We start from the raw sequence: 22947 nt of genomic DNA on the forward strand, positions 1-22947 counted from the left end.
GCGGGCAGAAGTGTTTAGGTCTCCCCTCCTGCCCTGCAGCGCACAGCTTGAAACATTTTTGGCCAAGCTCATTCTGCTTAAAATCAATCTTCCCAAAGCCTATAAATCTGAGGCATTAAGAGGACAACAAATTATAATGAATGTATTTTAGGAATATAAAAAGTAACGACTTAATATAACTTTCTCTTCTCCCCCTACCCTCCCCCTTCACTACCTCATGTTTTTAACAATTTGGGAACTGTCAAAGCTTGAAGGGATATAATGTATGCCGAAGAAAGGAGGGAAGTTTTCCCTTTCCGGGCTGGTGTGAACTGTGCCTGCAGGGAGCTCCTCCCCCGAGCCGACGGGCCCTCTGCCCCAGGGCCCACGGGCTCCCCGGCTTTCCTCGGAAACCAGCGCCCTTCCCTCGCTGCGCTTCAAATAAAAATAACGATGCCTCCCGTTGGCACTCAAAAGTGGGGAAAGAAAGGGGGGAGAATCACGTCAGAAATACGATAATTTTATAGTTCAAGCGCCGGCGGCAGCGCCGCGGCCTAATGGTTTCCACAGCGACGCGGGGGGGGGGGGAGGTGGGGGGTCTGTCGTGGCCCCGCTCCGCGCGTGCGCGGGAGAAGCTGCCCCAGGCAGGGCGCCGGCCGGCGACGTGAACCCTAGTGTGCTGGGAAAACCCCGGGCGGTCGGGGACGGGGTGGCGGGCAGGGCGAAACCCAGAAAAAAAGCCCCCAGAGAAAGAGAGGAAATAACATAAGGGGGCGGGAGGTGGTGTGGGCTGCAGCCTGTTGGAGATGGCTCAGCACCCCTCCATGTAGTGGGTGAGGTGAGAGGATGGCGGGGCCACATCCCCTTGTAAGTTCATGAAGCACATATGGGTTGTAGAAGAAAGGTGGAGGAGCCTTTCGGGGCAGCAGGCCATCGTCAGGCAGGCCTCGTGCAACGCTTTGTGTGTTAGGATGATCTTGTGGTGTTTTTAAGCGGGGGGGCTTTTTCATTATCATCAATGCTCCCTTCTTCCCTTAGTAAATCAGATGTTCAGGGAAGCTTCACGGCCGAGAGACAGCAGCATGGCCAGGCCATGCAGGATGCAGGGAGGGAGAGTGCTGAAGGAGGGGGACACCGTTTTGGGGGGGATAGCAACAGGCCAATTAATTTCTCTAGCACATCAGGCATGACTAATGAATGCTTCTCCAAAGGAGCAAAGGGTAAGGTTTCACATAGGCTGTGTGGCCTAGGCTGTGTGGGCCTAGGGCTGGATTCAGCAGCCATGCAGGCACTGCTGGCCTTCACTCCTCCGTGTGGGTCGGGGACAGGAGGCTGGGTGGCTCTTGGGGGAGGCCTTCTTCAGAGCTGGGGTTGTCCTTTTGATTATGATCACCCCAAAAGTCACCAGCATTACGATGGGGAGCAGAAAGGCCAAAATAAAGTCCACCAAATATTAATGCCCTGCCCCCCCCCCCCCCCCCAACACCTGGGGAAACTGGTATTTTCTTTACAATAGCAACAGACTGAGGGGGCCAAGCAAGGGTTTTTCTTGCATTAGAAACAATGATTTTAAATGGTAGAGACTGCTTCTGAGTAGTGTTGATTTGAAGCAACTTCTGTCTTTCTTTAAAAAAAAAAAAAATCAGAAAAATCCCCCACCCACCCCAAAAATATCAGACCAACATTTTTCCCCACTTTCCAACAAGATACTTTTCTCCGTGGAAATAAAAATATTAGCCCGGTCCAGTAACCCCATCAGGAGGGGGACAAGGGACAATTTTTAGCCTTCTTACAAGATGTTGATAAACAGTGGTGTTGAAGATGGGTAGTCCATACTGTTGTTTATTATCTGTAATAAGTAGCATCCAGAAATCTCAGTTAAGGATCAAGCCCTAGTGTGCTAGTCCTTGTACAAACACACAGTAAGAGAGTCCCTGCCCTGAAGAGCATACAGTCAAAAAATGGTCCCTTACATGGCGTAATTTGGAGGGGAAAGATAGGAATTGGAGACAGACAAATGAGAAATCAACCTTTTTCCAGACTTCCTTTCATCTTCCAAACTTTTGCAATAAAACATAAATGCTGAGATCATCGTTTCCAGTCCCCATCATTGGCCAGATGTTAGAGTCATAGAATCATTTAGGTTGGAAAAGACTCTTAAGATCATCAAGTTCAACCATTAACCTAACACTGCCAAGTCCACCACTAAACCATGTCCCTAAGCACCACATCTACATGGCTTTTAAATACTTCCAGGGATGGTGACTCCACCACTTCCCTGGGCAGCCTGTTCCAATGCTTGACAACCCTTTTGGTGAAGAAATTTTTCCTACTATCCAATCTAAACCTCCCCTGGTGCAACTTGAGGCCATTTCCTCTCATCCTATTGCTCGTTACTTGGGAGAAGAGACTGACACCCACCTCGCTACAACCTCCTTTCAGGTAGTTGTAGAGAGCGATGAGGTCTTCCCTGAGCATCCTTTTCTCCAGGCTAAACAGCCCCAGTTCCCTCAGCCGCTCCTCATCAGACTTCTTCTCCAGACCCTTCACCAGCTTCGTTGCCTTTCTCTGGACACGCTCCAGCACCTCAATGTCTCTCTTGTAGTGAGGGGCCCAAAACTGAACACAGTATTCAAGGTGTGGCCTCACCAGTGCCAAGTACAGGGCCACGGTCACTTCCCTAGTTCTGCTGGCCACACCATTTCTGATACAAGCCAGGATGCTATTGGCCTTCTTGGCCACCTGGGCACACTGCTGGCTCATATTCATCTGGCTGTCGACCAACACCCCCAGGTCCTTTTCCACCGGGCAGCTTTCCAGCCACTCTTCCCCAAGCCTGTAGCGTTGCATGGCGTTGTTGTGACCCAAGTGCAGGACCTTGCACTGAGCCTTGTTGAACCTCATACAATTGGCCTTGGCCCCTTGATCCAGCCTGTCCAGGTCCCTCTGCAGAGCCTTCCTACCCTCCAGCAGATCAACACTCCTGCCCAACTTGGTGTCACCTGCAAACTTACTGAGGGCGCACTCGATTCCCTTGTCCAGATCATTGATAGAGATATTAAACAGAACTGGCCCCAATACTGAGCCCCGGGTGGCACAGGAAGGAGACAGCTTGGCAGTGAGTCACACTGCTGATGTTGACACCATTCACCTCAAGACTACGGTCCCGGGTGCTATTCTTCCATCTGCCACAATGACAGAATCCCTCAAGACTTCCTGAACAACAGTGGGGTGTCTTTACCCCCAGCTATCCTCATACGCAACCTTCCTCTGGGTCCTCTCAGTGGATTTCAGTTGCGTTCGTTTCAGCCATAAGACTAACTCTCTGAGGAAGGTCTTCTTCAGTCTCAAAAGCTGGATTAACCAGTCCAGGCTCTGCAGTCCATAGCGATACCACAGCACCTGCAGAGCTTTCTGCCACAAATGATGATCCTCCACTTGGTACCTCTGTATCCTTGGGTGTGTTTGTCTCCACCTTGGTAGGGTGATGTTCCTTCCCTTTGGAAATGGGATTCTTTTTCTGCTGTAGTTCAGATTTGTATATCTTGAAACCAGGACACCTGTTCTACAGATGAGCTGCTAGCTCACACCGCTGCATTGTCTGCTGACACTCTGCCTTGAAAGGACAGAAGACAATCATCTTCTCCAACAGGTTTCGTACTAGAAGGCTGGACTTGTGGCACTGCTGGAAAGAGAGCTTTTTCTGCTCCACAGGACAAATTTATACTCCTGCATGATGTTTTCAAGGCATTTGAAACAGTACATGTGTGCATAGGTTGGAGCAGAGCCTAAAGGCGGATATGGCAGATGAATTCATCGTCAACTTCATCCTGGAAGTTGAGAGAGGAGGAAGTTGAGAGTTGAGAATCATCTCTACAGGATGATTGTCCAGCAAGAGGTGGAACTGACCACATTCACAGCAAAGTTCACTAACTTGGGATAAGTGTTCTTCTGCTACAGGATCAGCCATGCTAGCCAGCATCAGGCACTCTTGGGCCACCAGCAAGGAAACTTGTAGTACCTGTCTGACAGAGGTCCTCTGTAGGCGCCGGTGGCAGGAAGGTGACTTGCTTGTCCCTGGAAGGGGGAAGGAGGAGGTGAGGGAAGCCCAGTGCCAACTCGCCTGTGATGGCTCCTCCACCAAGTTTGCGGATGGGCAAGAAAGTCAAAACCTACATGAGAGGAGGAGGCAGCGCAGCCACCCAGGTGTCTCGCAGCCCCCCAGGTGCCTCCTGCCTGGCGCGGCATGGCTCTGCCCCAAGTTCTCGGGCTATGTCCCCTAGACAGAGCTAGTCAGACGCTGGTGAAAAAGCAACAGCTGTCCCAGGCTGAAAGATGCTGCAGTACCATAACCCACTCCAGCCTGATGGCAGAAACTACAGCATGCAGGGAAGGGCAGGTGGTTTATGCCGGTGTAGGAGGGGACCAGTGTGGCTTGGCTCCCACTACCTTGCTGAGCAGGGCCACACATGGCTACTGGATGTCTCTGTGCTCTGGATTCCCTGCTGATAGTAGGGAAACCTTTTTTCAGGAAAATGGAGCTTTGCAAAGTAATTTCAAAAAATGGTGGATTTTTCTTTCTGTCTTTTCTTAGCTCTTCTTTTCTGAGATACTGTAGAAACTTAAAAACATGATTGAATTCCTGCATGCCTTTATTATTGAGCTATTTATGATGGGCACAGATTTCCCTAAGCCAAAAAGCCCCCTCCCTCCTCCTTCTCCAGCCTTAGTAATCAGCTTCCTTGTGCTCCAGCCCACGCTAGGCTATTTTCCTCTGTCAAATCCTCCATCATTGGTTAAATTACCTAGGTGTGTGTTGGCTTTATCTTTTTTTTGGTGAAATCTTATAATCTTTGAAGTCTACTTTGCCCAAGTCCCAGTCATCCTCTTAGGTCTCTTATACACCCTGCTTCTCTCCTGGCTGAGTCTGTAAAAGGTCTAATTTCAACAAGCTGCTGCTCTCAGGGCTGAAGTCTGTACTCTGGTGCCCATGATGATCATCTACATCCATGAAGGCTCCCACGTGCTTCAAAGCTACAGTGAATTGCAGATGTTTGGACTCCTTTGCACATAGATGTTAAATTTTCCCTTCTACCATCCCTTTCTCAGATGCTCCCCTTCCACATTTTGCTGCCTGTGGTCGCTGCAGCCTACATTGCCTGCACACCTTTTATGCCACCATACTGTTAATGAGCATATTTGGCACGGGCCCTGGTTTGTCACCAGGATGCCCCCTCCCATGCACATGCTAGCAGCTGCCTTCTGATATGTGAAGACTTGCTTCACTCAGAGTCTGTCGTATGAGCCAGTTTTAATATAGGATGCTCTTTCCTTTTGGCTCCCCACAGAGATCACAGGACCCTGTTTAATCCAGCTCCCTGTCGGTGTATGGTTGAGTCATAGGAGGTTTTTCTGTTGCTACATCTAATAGCGCTTTGCTTATCCGGAGCAGAACATCAACCCGCTTGGCTGGGAGTTGGCACTGTCACCCAGCAGCTCTCCTTGTCTGGAAGTTGTTTTCATTCTTTTCTTAGACTTCTCCCTCTCTGTGTCTTTCTCTCTAAAACATTAATTTCCTCTAATTAGAGCCTCCTTAACAATTCTTTTTTCCCCTCTCCTCAGTTAATTTCCTCTAATTAGAAACTCCTTAATAATTCTTTTGCTAAATCAATTTCCTCAGTTAGAACCACTGCCATAATTTCTTTCCATCCTTTCAAAAGCTGTCGGAGTAGCTAAGCAAATTACGCTTCTGGGTAACCTTTATCTCTTACTTGGTATTTTAAAAGAACTGTAACAGGTTAGACAGGCACAATTTCCCCTTCCAGAGCTATGCTGGTCTGACCCCATTAGGTTATACTTAGCTGAGTGTTGTACTATTGTATACTTAATTAGGTGCTCTAGCTGTTCCTCTGGAACCAAGGTAAGGCTGTATTTGTGAATGAATTAAACATGACACTTCATTATTTAGATCAGACTTAACAGTGTCAAAATCCATCTTTAAACCACATCAAATTGCTCTCTAAGAATATGTAAAACCTCCTGCCCCTGTTAGCTGTCCTGTGAGCCAGCCATTGCTAACTTTTTCTCTGCAGCCATGCCAGCTTTGTTCTCGTGAAAAACCTTTTAATTACTAATTGTTTCTAATACATGCTGTTTTTACAAAGATTTTTTTGTTTATTTGTAATTTACACAGTAACTAACTATTAATGGCACACTGCTTTTCGCAATCATGCTGTGGGCCACATCAGCAGTTGGTATAAATGGAGAGGCAGCTGATTTACACATAATGGACCTTGGGCCTGAGTCTCCTCTTCTACATTATGCAGTTTTTTCCCAGTTGAGACTGTATTATGCAGTTCTCTAGCCCTTTAAGATGGACTGTAAGGTACCATCTCACTATATCTGACCTTCCTGAAATCTACCAAGGACTACTCACTTCATTTCCTGATTTTGGGAAGAAAAGGGCCAAGTATTAGTGGCAACTGGGAGGAGCCATACAGTTTTAGTGAGGTCTGTTTTTTATGTAATTAAAAAAAAAAGAAGGAAACACATTTGAGCTGCAGGAACATTGTCCCCACCACTGGTAGGTGCAGCACTGGTAGCTGATCGTGTTCCCTTTTCTAGTATCCCTTTCTCAGGTTAGCACCTACTACCAAGCACAGATCTGATGGTTTCAACAAAAGTTGTTGTGAAGGAGAGCACTGCCCTACTATGATGCATGGTACAAGAGGGCCCAGCTCACATGAGACAGGCCAAAGAAAGCTACCTCACAACTGGTTCATGAGACTGCTTCTGGTCTTTGTAGCATAAGGACTTTCTCCCTCTTTTGTCTGTTTCCAATGTAAGCTGCATAGCCTGCTCAAAGTCCTGATCACAAAGCAGAATGTCACCGTGGGCCCTGAAGAGTCTGCTCCAGTAAGGCAGATGGGCCCTTCAAACTTGTGAAGTGCTTTTTACCACCCATCTGATGAGAATCAGCAATGCTTCAGTGAGTGGATGCCTTGGTACAACAAGTGGAGTGATCCATGAGGAATGCTCCACAGATATTCTATGGGGAGCTGGTGGACACTTGCAGCTACTCCATCCTTGTCAGTGCCACTGTCAGCTTTCTGGGCAGGTTCAAAACATTTTAGCCAAGCCCAGCTACTGTGGGAAAGCTGTACTGCTGCCCTCTTTCACACTTCTTTCCTTCTGACCTTTCCAAGCCTCCAGCACTCCACGAAGTCTATTCTGGTGGAAGTGGTGCAGAAGTTGTAAGCTCTACCTTATTTCCTTTGCAGTCTTAATAACTATGCAGAAAACTCCATTTGCCATCACTTCCCATGGAATTTTGGAGCAGGATGCGGTGGAAAAATGAAACGCATTAAGGTTTTTGTTGTTGACATAATCCCTAGTGTTTGAGATGGGAATAGTATGTTTTTGGGCAATCTTACAAGGAGTAAAATGCTGGTGGTGCTGGAGAGGGGGTTGTTTGGGAAGGGTAGATTCTCTAGAAAGATATGTTAGAAGGCTAAAAAAAAGCTGTCTGGTTCTTCTCAGAAGAGATGAGAGAGCAGGAAGAGGGAATCACCAGGTTGGATTGCTCAGACTATCGACTACAGAAGAGATGCTGTTCTCTATGCTCCTTGAGAAGCCCATCTTTCTGGTCTCTGGTCAATTCCAGCTGAGGACAAAGAACAGCTAGAGATAGAGATAGGCAATCCAGTAGACAATGTTGAAGAGCAGGAAGGCGGTGGGGAAGAAGACGCGAGAGTAGGAGTCCAGGCGGGAGATGTGAATGCGAACCCTCCCCTCCCGCCACATTCCTGTCTGACAGTCCTCAATGCAGCAGAAGAACCTCTCGCATTCCTTTCCTTCCAGGCACGGGGAGCCAGGGTCTTCATCCTCCTCCTCCTCTATCTCTGGGGGCCAGTGCATGATGTTGTTGATGTTGATGGTGGTAAAGGATGGCATCACCTGTGCACCAGCAGGCGGCTGTAATGAGGAGGAGTAGGTGGATTAAAGGGAAGGAAAAGGCAAGAAAACGTGTTCTAGACACCAAAACTCATCCAATTGGAAATAGATCAGTTCATAGCATAGGTGCAGTTCAATAGAGGGGGATGACTGATCGTGCCCCATCTCTGCACCTGGTTGTAAATCACCACCTTGGCATATGGTGGGGACTGGCAGCTCCCTGCATGACTGTGAGTTTCCTCCCTGGAACCCTAGGGCATAGCCTTAGTCAGCAAAGACCTAATTGCTCTGATTCCCCATCTCTGCCACTAATAGTCAGTGCAGACTCAGGACCTGTTTGGTTTTAGCTGTGCTAGCCTCTTCCCTCATTCACCTGAGCTCAGCTGTCTCTGAAGACACAGCACACAGTCCAGATGTGTCTTCTGGTTGCTGTCAGTTGCTGGAGAAAAGCTGGGGAAACACTGTGTGTGACTCATAACCTCTTGGTCCAGGAGAAGAGGCATATCATCAGCCTCATGGAAGAGCTCTCTCTACCCGTGCTGGGAAATGAGGCTGGTACAGAAGAGGTCTGGCTTTTTTGGTTTCAGTTCTGTCCCAATTCAGAGGTCTGTTTCAGCTGATGTGTCAGAATTACTTGCCATGAGCTTGGGCAGATCTCAAGAGGATGATGACCACTCTGGGTTCACTATCCCCACACTCAGGAAGTCTTCTGATCGACAGACCACAAAAGAAAGTAGGTTTCTGCATCTCTGTGACCTACGATACCTCTGTAATCCACAGAGATCAAACCAGTACAGGTGGAAGAACCTGGGTGTGGATCAACCTGTCTTAAAGTGGATATTTACATTTGGTCATGTGAGTCATCCTAAACTGTACTGATAAGCTCTCCAGCAATTTTGAAGACAGCACAGGGTGCCTGGCTCTGACAGGGACCTCCTTGTTTTAGGAGAGCCTCAGCTGCTTTTTCTGGTTGTGTCTCACCTTTCAGGTGCTCAGACCCAGCACACAGAGTGGTCTGAGGACCTAATGAACACAGTATGGGTCAGGCACTAAACAACGTCAGTAGTTTCCAATGCAGGCTCAGGAGGGATATTTCTAAATAGCTTGGGGTTCTAACAGCATCCACCTCTGCTAGCCCCTTTGACCTACCAGCCTGGCTTTCCTGTTGTTGTGCTCAGGTGGTTTCTTGTTTCCGACCAGGTAGTTGAGTGTAGCGTACTCCATGAGAGCTGCAAAGACGAAGATGAAGCACACAGAGACAAAGAGGTCCATGGCTGTGATATAGGAAACACGGGGAAGGTGCTTGCGGGAGATGGTACTCAGGGTGGTCATTGTTAGCACAGTCGTGATACCTAAGAGAGAAAAGAGCTGGTTTAAGTAATGAAGAGGAGCACTTCTGTCTTCTACATGCACCCAGCCCCCAAAACATCCCCATTTCCCCTTTCCTGTGGGAGAGAAATTCCTCTGGTTGTCTGGTCCCATTTTTGCTCTACTCAGCGAGACTCTGGTCTTGAGGTGCCCTTTGACAATGCTTTATGGAAAAAGAGCTGTTCAAAACCCAGGTGTCACACAGGCCATCAATGTGGACTGGTAAAGAAGTGGGGAACTTGGACTCTGCTTAAGGCTGTACACAGGAACAACTGCTTGGATGATGGGAGGAGAGGTCAAAGGAAGGACATGCTAAGAGGCAGTAACACTGGATGGATGGCTTTGGGCAGGCAATGGGTGAGTTGGGATTCAGTCAGTGATGTTTGGCTGAGTCAGCAATAAGCATGGCAATGTCTCAGATGACACAGGACTGCTATTTCTGTCTGATGTGAACCAGAGCTGGAATGCAAAGGCCTCTGTTCTTGTTCTCCCTTTGTCTTTGAACATTTGCTCCCAGGATGAATTCAGCCCAATGCAAAGCTCATCATAGAATACAGAATCATAGAATAGTTTGGGTTGGAAGGGACCTTTAAAGGTCATCTAGTCCAACCCCCCTGCAATAAGCAGGGACATCTTCAACTAGATCAGGTTGCTCAGAGCCCCATCCAACCTGACCTTGAATGCTTCCAGGGATGGGGCATCTACCACCTCTCGGGGCAACCTGTTCCAGTGCTTCACCACCCTCACTGTAGAAAATTTCTTCCTTATATCTAGTCTGAATCTACCCTCTTCTAGTTTAAAACCATTAGCCCTTGTCCTATCGCTACAGGCCCTACTAAAAAGCCTGTCCCCATCTTTTTTAAAAGCCCCCTTTAAGTATTGAAAGGCTGCAATAAGGACTCCCCAGAGTCTTCTCTTCTCCAGGCTGAACAACACCAACTCTTTCAGCCTTTCCTTATAGGAGAGGTGTTCCATCCCTCTAGTCATTTTTGTGGCCCTCCTCTGGACCCACTCCAACAGGTCCATGTCTTTCTTGTACTGAGGACTCCAGAGCTGGATGCAGAACTCCAGGTGGGGTCTCACCGGAGCAGAGGGGCAGAATCACCTCCCTTGACCTGCTGGCCACACTTCTTTTTATGCAGCCCAGGATATGGTTGGCTTTCTGGGCTGCAAGCGCACATTGCCGGCTCATGTCCAGCTTTTCATCCACCAGTACCCCCAAGTCCCTCTCCACAGGGTTGCTCTCGATCACATCATCCCCCAGCCTGTACTGGTATCAGGAGTTGCCCTGACCCAGGTGCAGGAGCTTGCACTTGGCCTTGTTGAACCTCATGAGGTTCACATGGGCCCACTTCTCAAGCTTGTCCAGGTCTCTCTGGGTGGCATCCTGTCCCTCAGGCATGTCAACCACACCACTCAGCTTGGTGTTGTCAGCAAACTTGCTGAGGGTGCACTCAATCCCACTGTCTATATCATTGATGAAGATATTAAACAGTACTGGTCACCCCTGTGACCAACCCCTGAGGGACACCACTCATCACTGATCTCCATCTGGACATTGAGCCATTGACCACTACCTTCTGGATGCGACCATCCAACCAATTCTTTATCCACCAAACAGTCCACCCATCAAATCCCTCTCTCTCCAATTTAGAGAGAAGGATGTTGTGGGGGACCGTATCAAAGGCCTTACAGAAGTCCAGAAAGATGACATCTGTAGCTCTTCCCTTGTCCACTGATGTCGTCACTCCATCATAGAAGGCCACTAGGTTGGTCAGGCAAGACTTGCCCTTGGTGAAGCCATGCTGGCTGTCGTGAATCCTCTCCCTGTCCTCCATGTGCCTTAGCATAGCTTCTAGGAGGATCTGTTCCATGATCTTCCCAGGTGCAGAGGTGAGGCTAACAGGTTGGTAGTTCCCAGGGTCCCCCTTTTTAAAAATGGGTACAGTATTTCCCTTTTTCCAGTCACCGGGAACTTCACCTGACTGCCATGACTTTTCAAATATCATGGAGAGTGGCTTGGCAACTACATCAGCCAATTCCCTCAGGACTCTGGGATGCATCTCGTCAGGTTCTCTAGACTTATGTACGTTCAGCTTCCTCAGGTGGTCACGAACCTGATCTTCTCTTACAGTGAGAGGGACTTTGCTCCCCCAGTCCCTGTCTTGTGGTCCGTCTACTCAAGAGGTGCGGGAAGAGAGGTTGCCAGTGAAAACTGAGACAAAAAAGTTGTTGAGTACCTCAGCCTTCTCCTCATCCGTTGTTACCAGTTTGCCTGTTGGGGCAGTACACTTTCTTTGACCTTCCTTTTCTGGCTGACATACCTATAGAAGCCCTTCTTATTATTCTTTGCGTCCGTTGCCAAGTTTGGCTCCATCCACGCCTTGGCCTTCCTGACCCCATCCATACACAACCGGGCAGCGCATAATCCTCCCAGGATACCCAGCAGCATACTCCTCCCAAGATACCTCTCCCTGCTTCCACTGCCTGTACATTTCCTTCTTGCCCTTTTTGACCAGCAGGTCTCGACTCATCCATGCTGGTCTCTTGTCTTCCTTTCCTGATTACTTACACCTGGGGATCGAGAGCTCTTGTGCTCTATGGAAAGTGATCTTAAAGACCTGCCTGCTCTGTTCTGCTCCCTTGTCCCTGAGGGCAGCTTCCCAGGGGGTCCTGTTGACTAACTCCTTGAACAGCTGGAAGTTTGCTTTCCTAAAATTCAGGGTCCTGACTTTACTTTTCACCTGACCCATATCCCTCAGGACTACGAACTCCATCAGTGTATGATCACTGCAGCCCAGGCTGCCTCCAATCTTGACGTCACCAATTAGCTCACTTGTATTGGTGACCAACAGGTCCAGTAATGCATCCCCTCTGGTAGGGCTGTCTTTTACCTGGCTTAAGAAGTTATCCTCCATGCACTCCAGGAGTCTCCTGGATTGCCTACAGCTCATCGTGCTACTTTTCCAGCAGGTGTCAGAGTGGTTGAAGTCCTCCAGCAAGACAACAGCCTGTAAGTGTGATGCCTCCTGTAGCTGGAGTAAGAAGGCTTTGTCAATAGGCTCCCCTTGATTGGCCAGCCTGTAGTAAACACCAACCACAAGGTTCCCACAAGAGATAAGGAATCTCTTTTGATTTGAATGGGGCTTGGAATTGGTTTTGCAGCAGCAGTAATGCTTACAGACCTATTTCCAGAGATAAAGTATCAGGAGCCAACAAAGGATCAGCTGCAAGAGTTGGTGTTGTGATCTCATCCACTGCTTTTTAGGACGTGAAGAAGAAGCAAGAACTCCACCTGTTCTTCCTTCTCTAGCATTCATCTAAATCCACCTGCCACCCTTTCCTGGGGTCTCCCCAATGGCTCTGGGTGGGAGCATGGCAAGAGATTTTCATATTTTCCTGCTGTATTTGCATTAGCAGATGTGATGTAACTTCCCATATATTTGAAATGCCAATGGAACTGGTCCAGTTTACATCTCCCTAATGTAGGCTGATGGGCTTGAAATGTACTGGGGTCATTTGTATTAAGTACAACAGGGGCTGTGGAGAGAATACATTACTCTTGATGTGCTGAGGTCCCTTCCCACAGAGAGGGGCCCTCCTCCTGGGGAAACTTGCCTTTGTTTTTTGAGACAGCCACCATAGTGGTGTCAGCCATTGCAGAACATTTTGCCTCTTGCTGTTCATTCCTTTCCCAGCCACAGACTATGGTGTACCCTCACCTCCATTGGTAATGACACCCCACTCCTCCTCCTGCTCTCTCCATGGGCACCAAAGAAATTGATTTTGATAGGGAGGTGGGGGGAAATGGTTGGGCTGGGCTCTGAGTAGCCCTGCCTGATGCTGATGGCCCCTCGCCTCTTCTCTCCCTCCCTGCAGAGGCCTGCAGGCAGGGCTGGGAACGCTACCTCCAATTAAAGGAAAAGTCAGAGGGGATGATAGGAAGGACAGTGCTGGGAAGCAGAGTTTGCTGCAAAATGCAGATGCAGCCAAAGTGCATTGAAAATTTGTAAAGACCTTTCTAGCATTTATCAGGGCAGGATTCAATCACCATAAGCTTTTTCCTGCCTCAAAGAGCCACTGCAGGTTGCTGAGAAAATCTAAACAACAGGCAGAGCTGTTGCCACATCCTGGACTCGCACTGTGGTGTGGCTGACAGAGAAAGGCAGTACCGACAGGGCTTCCACATCCTGCCAGAGCTTCGGACTCTATGGATACTGACAAGCAACTTTGCTCATTACCCTAAAACCTTCATGTCACTGGTCCTACACTGAGCCCTTGAAAGGTCATGAGGAAATGCAGAATACATGCATGTGACAGGAGCCCTTTGGCCAGCTTTGCAATGCCACAGCTCACCCCTTCCCTCTCTCTTTTTTGGCGCATGAGAATACCACACTGTCAGCTTGGAAAAGACTGTGTTCAGGTCTCAGATCAAGATATGAGAGTGTTGTGCTATCCTGAAATAATCCAGTACTCCAAGCCAGCACAGCTGGAGATTCAGTTGAGCTTGAGGATAGTATTACAAACAGAAAGATGGAGGAGTGGACTATCCTCCAGTAAGTTGAATAAAGCCAGAAAATGGCAAAGTGGTTTAGGAGATTTTGTACTCCAACACTGCCAGTCTGCTAGCCTTGCAGAGTTCGACAAGCATCAGACATGCAACAACCTGTCTCTTACCCAGAGATGTTCTGGCTGGCGTAGAGTCTCTCTTAATCCAGAAGGAAACCCAGGAAAGAACAACAGTCAGGATGCAGGGAATGTAGGTCTGAATGGCAAAATAACCCATACGTCTACTTAGGTCAAAAGAAACTGTCATCACCATGTACTCCCCTAGGAAAAAGCAAGAGACACATTGGAATCATAACATGTGGCTTCCTAAAACACAAAAATCAGCAAAGTTTCAGAATTTGGAGTGTTTCTGATGAGGTTTTCTTGTTGTTTTAAGTGCCTGGCCGGCTGGTTTTGTGGCTGACTTTGTGCCTGCACAGGTTGTTAGCTTCATGGACAGCTGTGTGGCTGGTGGAGTAGGTTTGGTGACTCGCTGGCATTGTGGCTGGCTCGCTGGTTTTGTGGCTAGTGGACTCTGTGGCTACCTGGCTGGCTCTGTAGCTGTCTGACTTAATGTCTTTGTGACTAATTTAAGAGCTAACTTTGTGGTTGCCCAACTGGCTATCTGCCTGGCTGGCTATGTGGCCACCAGGCTGCATTTGTACTGGCCTGGCTGTGTGTCCAAGCACACTGAAAAGCACACCGTCTGGAGAAGTTTCAGGGAAGAAACTATAGAGAGTATTCATCTTAAGCTGACTGCTGCAAGGGTTTCTTTTCTATAGAAGCTATTAGCTGTAACAGGCTACATGGCCTGGCTTGCCAACTAACTACCTGAGCTGTGACAAAGGAGGTGTCCTTCAATCACTTTATCGAGACTCTGGTTCTGCCACTGGAAAAGGCACGTAGTGCTGTACATCCTAATTGCTCATTTGGCAACTTACAGCTGAAGTTCTTCCTCTTTTTCAGAGGCTTCTAGTGAGTATTGGAAGAAAGCCACCTGACAGCTCTAGAGTTAAGATGGAGCTTGCAAGCACTTACCAAAAAAGAGAATGACAAACCTCAGACAGCCACCAGTGCATTCAAGCCACTTTCACTGCACCACTTCTTGTCCTGGTTTGTGCTGCTTTTCTACCCCAGTTAGAGGCTGGCTGCCTGTGTTGGCAACAGAAGCTTTCTGCAGAGTGGCAGAAGCACTACCTGAACTTGCTGCTTCAGAGGGCTTAAAAATATGAGCTCACCCCACCTGCAGGAACCCAAAGAGGCTTTCCTCAGTTGTCTGTGGGAAGGAAAGGGGATGTGAGCTATTAGGAGGAGGAGGAGCTGAAGGGCCTCCATTCCCTGGTTTCTTCACACATGCAGCCTTGTTCCTGTCTTTTAAAGCATAATTCAGGTGTTCATCAGCCCCACACAACTTGGAACACACCCTTGTTCCAATTATAAGCATCACCCAGGGATCACATAGTATGCACATACTGCAGCAAGAGGGGATCTGAGCTCCATCTCCTCTGCCTCCTTATCCTTCAATTAGGGATAGCTTCATTCACATTAGCATTGTCACCCCACAGTTCACAGATGTCAGTGGTTCTGGCCTACCCCTGCTTCCTCTTCCCCTCACCCTTCATCTCCATCACTTCTGCTCCCTCTAGCAAAGGTCCATCCCTTCATTCTTACGATTCTCTAACTGTGCTGTTGTGACCTTCCTTCCCCACCATTGTGGAGCTGTCTGATGACTCCTTTGCCTCCCATGAAGTCTCCAACACACTGGCATTTCTGTGGGCTATCTCCCTTTGCCTCACCTGCCCCAGTCCTGAGAACCTCTGAGGTGTTCCTCAGCCCCGTGAAATCAAACTGGTAGAGCCTCCAGGTGCGCTGGTCGGAGACCTCAATGGAGTAGCGCCTCCAGCGATAGACAATCTCCTCTCGTGGGTAGCCATCTGGGAAAAGGGACAAGGACATCAATGAAAGAGTACCATGTGCTTCTACCTCATTCACCACCCTGACTGTAAAAGCACTGGCATCCTACTCTAGCTGTTTTGTAAACATGAAGCTTTCAGGCAGGTATTTCTGATGCCTGTTGTTTAGATTCCCTTAGGCATCCCCACATGCAATGGGAGTAGGGACAGCATCCCCCCTTGTGGGCTGCTTCAAATCCTAGGGATGGGAAAAGCAATGTTAGAAACGGAGCCTTTCTAAGGACTGCACTGGTGGGAATGAGACTTAGTTTGTTGTAAGAGGACTCCCCCAGCCTGAAATCTTTAAGGGTTTTGGCTCCCTGGGGCAGCATGGGGCCTTCACCACTCCTCATGACTACCTTCCCTTCCCAGGCATGAGTCCACCAGGAATACAAAGCTGCCAACATGGGAGGTAGCATGGCTGTGGCTGCTCTGACTGTCTCTCTACCTCTCACCCTGGGAGCTGATCTATGTATGGAAAAGAAGGGGTTGCGTTCTCCATGGAGAAGGAGACCTGCCTCCTGCAGGCTGGAACATGGCTTCTCCTGGCTCTGGCTTTCTTGACAAAGAAACAAGCCTACTGTGAAGCAGGGACCTTGACACCTACGAGAGAGTTCCTCAGAGGAGGGAAGGAGCAAGAGCTTGGCAGCTAACTAAAAATGTGTTTCTAATTATCAAGCACGTATGGCATGTACTATTAATTAGCAAAGAATAAGGGATGGTGGGAGACGAGGGGATGGTACCTCCTCAGCATGCTGCCTCCCTCTGAAGCACCTCAGAGTCACGTGAGCTGCATCTTTTCAGTGGCAGGGGAAGCAGGAGAGGCGAACCCGAGCTAAGATGACTAAATCAGATTTCCAACCAATGCATGAGGCCAGGAATCTCTTGGTGCAGAAAGGCTCCCTGCAAAATTACCAGTGGAGATGTGCCAACATCAGCAGCCCTGTCTGCTGATGAGAATGGACAAGTGGGGACTGAGAGGGGAGGTCTGAGTACCCCTCCTTTGTGATGGCCTTGGGTGCAGAAAGTGGGCCTGTCTCTGGGCTGAGGTCTGGAAAGCCAATCTGTCCCCTCAGAGGGCGGGAGAAGGGGGAAGATGCAAGGCAGGACAGGTGCCATTTGTCTGCCAGCTGAAGGGATATATTTTGTCTAGTAGGTCAGAGTGACCAGAAGGTCAGCGAAATAATCACCTCCAACCGTCCACCCAAATTAAGGAGAAACTCAGAGGTGCTGTGAATCTGTCCCTGAAGACCTCTGCTAGTGGGAGGATGCTTCAGGGCATGATGGGTAATGGCTCAGGAAGAGCGTCATAGACATTGGGTGAAAAATGTAGCTAAAAGGGAGGATTGTCTCCCCAGAAGAGTTTTACTCTACTGAGGTTTCTCTACTTGCCTTCTAAAACTATTCTGAAAATACGTATACTCACAACTGGAAAAAACCAAAGGGCAGGAGTGAGTGTCCATTGGGAAATTCTGCAGCTGGAGCAGACATTCAGCCTCAATCGTCAGCCTGACAGAAGAAGAGAGAGAGAGGGAGACTGAGATTTTGTGTTGGTGAAGGTTGTTTGATTCCAACACCACAATGTGACAGAAGGATTCTCGCTTCCTTGAGAGAGAAACACTAATTTGTTGAAGATCATTCTGTTTGCAGGAACATTTCAAAACAGCAGCAAAACAAAACATAAGTTTGGATATTTTCAAACTGAGAAAAAAATTCTAATTTTCACATTCAAAAAGCCTTTTTGTTTAGTAGGCTTTTCAGATTCATTTATGGGAGTGAGAATTTATGGGAACAAATTATTGTTCCCATACGTTTATTAAAGGAATGAAATAGCTGGACTGACCAACATAAACTTTTAAAGGATTTTGGTTTAGGAAACTGTTTGTAGTTTTGACTTTTTTCTAGGTATGATATGGAAAAACAGTTTGATTTTTTGGAAGCCTTCATCCTGGGAAGAGGGAGCCCATTCTGCAACCAGTATTGCATGCGTACTCCCATCAGCACTGGGAGGCATCTGGCAGGCACGTGGAAACCTCCTGTACTTTGACCAGCTCCTTGTTCCCTCACCTCAGCAGCCTGCTGTATGTACCTGAGCGTGTAGAGCACTTTTCCATCATTCCAGATGCGGAGGAGCTGATTAGGAGTGGTTATCCAGTGGGAATCAGCCCGCTTGGAGTTCCTAAAAAAAGTATCTGGGATCCAGATGCGGCTCACCATGTTGGTGTTCAGTGTGAGGGCCTTCAAGGTGCTGTTGAAACGAAGACGCCGGTCATACCACGTCTGAGCAAAGAAGATATCAATGGTGTATTCCTGTGAAAGAGAAGGAAGAACATGTCTTTCTGAGAGGGATTCAGGCAAAGCAGAGCCCTGTCCTCTGGTCCGCAGGCCACCATTTTGGAGTCACAGCCAGAACATTTGCTTTTTAAGTCTGGAAGCAGGTGTTGGTGACCACTGACACCTTTCCAGGCTCATCTTTAGCTCGGGATCAGGACATCCATAGCACACTTAGGAAGAGCCAAAGACTGTGTTGACTGGTGGGCTGAGCCGTAGCATGTTTGGCCTGACCCATGCCTGTAAATCCAAGACCATATGAACAAGGGCTTGGACTTCCTCTTGATGGACAACTCAAGCCAAACACTCCTTTTAAGCACAGGTGTGAAGGGGCAGCATTGACGTTGTCTGAATCCAGTCCTGACTTCAGCTACATCTTTCAAACACAGGCAAGGAAAGCTGCTCACCAGCTTACCAGAGAAGGCAAGCAGACAGCTCTTTCTGTTATTTATTAGGATACAGCCCAGCAGTGCTCTATACACCTAATTTATACATAAGCAATAGTAGTGTTGTGCGTAAGCCTAGTGAGAATCCATCCCTTGCTGCAGGACTTATACTGTAAATGGTTTATATGAAAAACTGGGGCACTAGGGTTCCTGGGCAGATACCCCTTGCTGAAGATTAGAAAAGGAAGCTGGGGCAGGTGCTGCTATGGACCCAGCTCTTGGTGCAACCAGTTCAAAATCTTGAGTCTTTTGCAGAGAGAAAACACAGTTTCCACCATAATGAGGACCTTTGGTTTTTGTGAGAGACAGGGTGTCCTAGCTCACCCATAACTAGCATTTCTAGGAGGCAGCACCTGTCTGGATTGGACTGGCAGTAGTCCACATCATTAGCCCACCGTTCTGCTCCTTGCTGCTGCAAGCCAATTTGCTCCTTACCCTCTTTTTCAGCCTGCCTGAGAAGGTGCTAATTAGTGCCATGCAGGAGCATGTCTGGCACTCAGTGGCTGTCTGAACCAGACCCCCAAATCCAGTTCCACCAGCCCATACTAAAGGCTGCCACCTGCTCCTGACAGTTCCTCTCTAACTTGGACTTTGCTCCCTTTCACTCCTGTTAAAACCCCATGACCACAGAGGCATTGTCTCCCTCTCTCCTGTGGGCAGAGGTGAACAATGTCTGACTTTGCCATCTCTCCCTCCCATTCTCCTCCTCCCTCTATTGATTTATCTCAGTGGAATTTTTATGACTGCAACACATCCTCCCTCCACTGCCCTCACTGCTGGTTCAGAGCCGACTTCCTCAAACCATGTTGTTAAAATAGATGCGGTGCTCTTAGCACGCTCCCTTGGACAGCATGTCCTGCCTGGGGAGGCAAAGCAGGGCAGCGCACGACTCCCCGCTTCATTTTCCTCACCCTCGCTCCACTGTCAGGCAACTGGTGATGAGTGATTGGTACCAAAAATGTCCCTTGCATAGGAATGAGATCATGAGAAAAGAGCATTTGCCATCAGGCAGTCGAGTCACTCTCTGGGCTGATCCTTCACCCTGGTTAGACACAGGGATGAGCAAAGGTGATGGGGATGAGGTCCTAACATATCTCTAAATGGGGACAGATGCAGCATGTTCAAAGTGATGGCATTGCCTCTACAGTTCATTCAAAACAGACATAAGGAGAAACAGAGCTAGGATAGCAGCAATCCTCAAAGCCAAGTGCACAAGCATGGCCACTGCCCAAAAACAGGAGGTGGAGAGAGCCCATTTCAGCATCTGAATGCTCTGGATTGCACTGGGTACTGCTTCAACATAGGGTACGTGGTGATGAAGGCATGGGACAGGTTGTGAAACAGTGAAATAGAGCCCACAGGTGGGCAAAGAATCACTGGCACAGCAGGGACAAGATGGAGTAATGGCAGCCCAAGAAAACAACATCTATGGGGAGGGCTGACTTTATTCTGCTTGGGGCCATTTTCTTTTCCTTGCCAGCTGTTGGGGCCAAAATAACACAACATTTGACATATTCTCCCCCATCCCTGCAGACCCTGTTTGAGCCAGTATGACCTTACATTGCTCCTCAGCAATATCTCTGGTGTAGGAGAAAGCAACCAAAATGCAATGATAAATCCATGTTAGGTGTCACTATCAGTTTCTAACTCCTAACTGGAGTCACTTGTGAGATCTTGCTTCTGGGCTGGCTGGTCAGGTCAGATATCCTGCTGTAAAGTTCAACTTTCAGGTCTGGGATAACCAATGCTAACATTTCGGGAGAATGGAGGGTCAGCTATCCCAGGGGTTTAGTATTTGTTGTCAAGCCCAGATTTTCAGAAGGGATCAGCATTAAAGAGCTCCTCTTGTGCCATTCATAGCCAGCCTTTGCAAAAGGTGTAGTGCACAAGTCATTCAGCTCTTCTGAAAAATCTGAGCTGTTACTGTCATTGTCCTGTGGTTTGATCTAATTTCAGTGGCTATTATAAGCACAGCTATTCATGAGGAAGAACTGACTAGCTGAGCTGGCTCCCTTGCCTCTAGGTGGGGAATCCATTGGGAAATGTTGGCATTTACAAATGTATTTTCATTCAGAACTATCTGAGGCAAGATTTCTGCAAAAATGCTCTGGCCTTTGGGAGCACTTTTACCCTTCCGATTCTCTCCCCCATCCTGCTCGGCAGGAGTGAGTGGGTGGCTGTGTGGTGCTTAGTTGCTGGCTGGGGTTAAACCACAACAGTTCCTGAAGACGTTAGCACCTGTTCCCATCAGGTGCAGTTTGCATTGATGCTGAGGAACCTTGCATGACTGTGGCTCTGCACTGATCAGCTGTGGGACAGTGCTCAGACCTTTCTTTGAGCATTAATCAGATCCCACTTAGCTGTAGGCAACTGACCAAGGTGATTAAAATAGGAGGTGTTTGACCATGGGATCCCTGCAGTCATTGGAGAGGGGTAGGCACTTCTGGAGGGAGATCCCAAGATGAAGTAGTTCAAGTTGTCTTCTGGAAATGCCTCACACTCTAACTGACCTTAGAAGAGTGCAGGCTGATCAAGGCTGAATAGCTAAAGTTTGGCAGGATGAGTTCAGCCCCTAAAACTTACGGCAGTGCTGTTTCTTGAACTTGTGCACCCCTGTAGTTTCTCTCTGCCCCTGATTCATTTTCAAGCATCAGAAAGAGACTTCTCAATACCTCAATTTCCCCATGTGGAAAAAGGTTATTGTAAAATACGCCTCCAACATTACTGTACCATCTGCTATGCAGCACATGGAGGCTGTTAACTTCTCTGAAAAAGCACAGACTTTTTTAGTGTTTTCAACAGAAGAGCTAGCAAAATAAGAGGAATCGCTCTAAGAGTTAGGTCGCGCCATTTGGATCACACGTTGGGTAGCACACACGTGTTGGCATGCATGCAATATTACATCAAACTTCAGTCATAAAATAATAAGTCAAACTACCCATAAGGCAAACACTGAAGACTGCCTACCCTAAATACTATCACACGAGTTTATCCAATGCTGAGGAATGCCCTGCGGCATCACCGCTGCTAGTTGTGTGGGCTCATGTCCAACTCAGCCTTTCAGCATGTCCCTGCTGGCCCTTGGTCACTGTCATCACCTGGCGCTGCTGCACATCACTGATCAGTCCTCGTTTTCCTCATGTGGGCAGCACAGATGCTGGTGGAAACCCAATTCCAGAAAATGGTAAAATCTGAAAATATTTAATGGAAAAAAACCTGTCCTGTAAAACAGCATTTGTGGAAAATAAGGGGATGTGGAGTTGACAAGAGTATTTCATCTTGGAAGAAAAAAATAAAACAACAACAAAAAGATTTTACTGCACTCTCAAACCCTTTCATTTTTAAAAACATAGTTTAAGTGAAAAGCTATGGAATTTCTGTGTGAAAAGTAATTTCAAAGAAAATCCCAAACGTTTCAATCCAAAAGAAAATAAACAGGAGAGTTGTCCTGTCCCCAGCACAGGAGAGTTGGGAGCTGGCCACTGTTCTTATTGTGTGCTACCCTAAGCCCTGTTCCTTTGGTCATCCCAGCCCTAGCCACTTTGCCCAAACTTTCATGGCCCTGCAGCACCTCCCTGCTCCCCATCCTCGTCTCCTGATACAGCAAGGACGTCCAGCCTGACGCCAGTTAGCTCCTCCCTGTGCCTCCTCTCTCACCTCTGTCTGTATGTGCACACACATGGGGAATCAGCCTGTATTTCCAGCTGGATTTGGCCCCAGGGACTCTACTCAACTAAGTTGCACCCTGGGTTCAGAGCAGATATGAGTTAGGGCCACCCAATTTCAGACTAACATCTTAAACTCACAGGGTTAGCATGACACAACTTGAAATTAGCAGTTTGTATTTTCAGGTTATCTTATACACCAAATAAACACAGCTGTGCACTGCCAGAAGATCCTTTTCAAATGGCTCAAAGCAAGTTTGTGTGTGCAGTTCAGCTGACCCCTCTCAAGGGTGCAATTAGTGGGATACAGAGGAGTTGGTACCCCATGGTTCCTCTGTACCCATCTATGAGCTTCTTTTGCTGTGTTCTTTAAGAGCTCAGCTTTCTGACAAATGCCAAAGAGAGAAGCAAAACCATGAGATGAAGATGTCTTAGATGCCTTCCTAAATTAAGATAAAACTAAGGATTTAAAGGTGTGTTTTGCAACTTCACTTGTATTCAACAGCAACAAGAAAACCTCCAAATAGAGGAGACGGAGACCTGGAAACAGGTTCCTCCATTTTCCTCTGCTGGAGAGATAGCTTGGAAAAATCCTAAATAACAGTGGGGCTGAGAGATTAATATCCTAGCCAGTCCTCATTCTAGCTTTTATTGTTCTGATATTTGTCTTTATTCATAGAGCCCTCTTCCCTCTGCACCTCCAAG

The 22947-nt window shown here is 48.0% G+C and overlaps 1 protein-coding gene across 1 annotated transcript in view; it reads right to left on the bottom strand.

Moving 5' to 3' along the window:
- Nucleotides 1–7659: 7659 nt before the first annotated feature.
- The window catches only part of LOC142415097 (gamma-aminobutyric acid receptor subunit gamma-4), a 37634-nt gene continuing 22346 nt past the window's right edge, over nt 7660–22947 (bottom strand). Inside the window, exons 4-9 of the mRNA XM_075513100.1 lie at nt 17890–18110; nt 17227–17309; nt 15645–15782; nt 13978–14130; nt 9082–9284; nt 7660–7953 (exon numbers count right to left, since the gene is read on the bottom strand). Coding sequence (XP_075369215.1) covers nt 7660–7953; nt 9082–9284; nt 13978–14130; nt 15645–15782; nt 17227–17309; nt 17890–18110 — 1092 coding nt within the window. The remainder of the gene's footprint in view (nt 7954–9081; nt 9285–13977; nt 14131–15644; nt 15783–17226; nt 17310–17889; nt 18111–22947) is intronic.

The sequence above is a fragment of the Mycteria americana genome, chromosome 10 (genome assembly GCF_035582795.1).
Source record: "Mycteria americana isolate JAX WOST 10 ecotype Jacksonville Zoo and Gardens chromosome 10, USCA_MyAme_1.0, whole genome shotgun sequence".
Taxonomy (NCBI): domain Eukaryota; kingdom Metazoa; phylum Chordata; class Aves; order Ciconiiformes; family Ciconiidae; genus Mycteria; species Mycteria americana.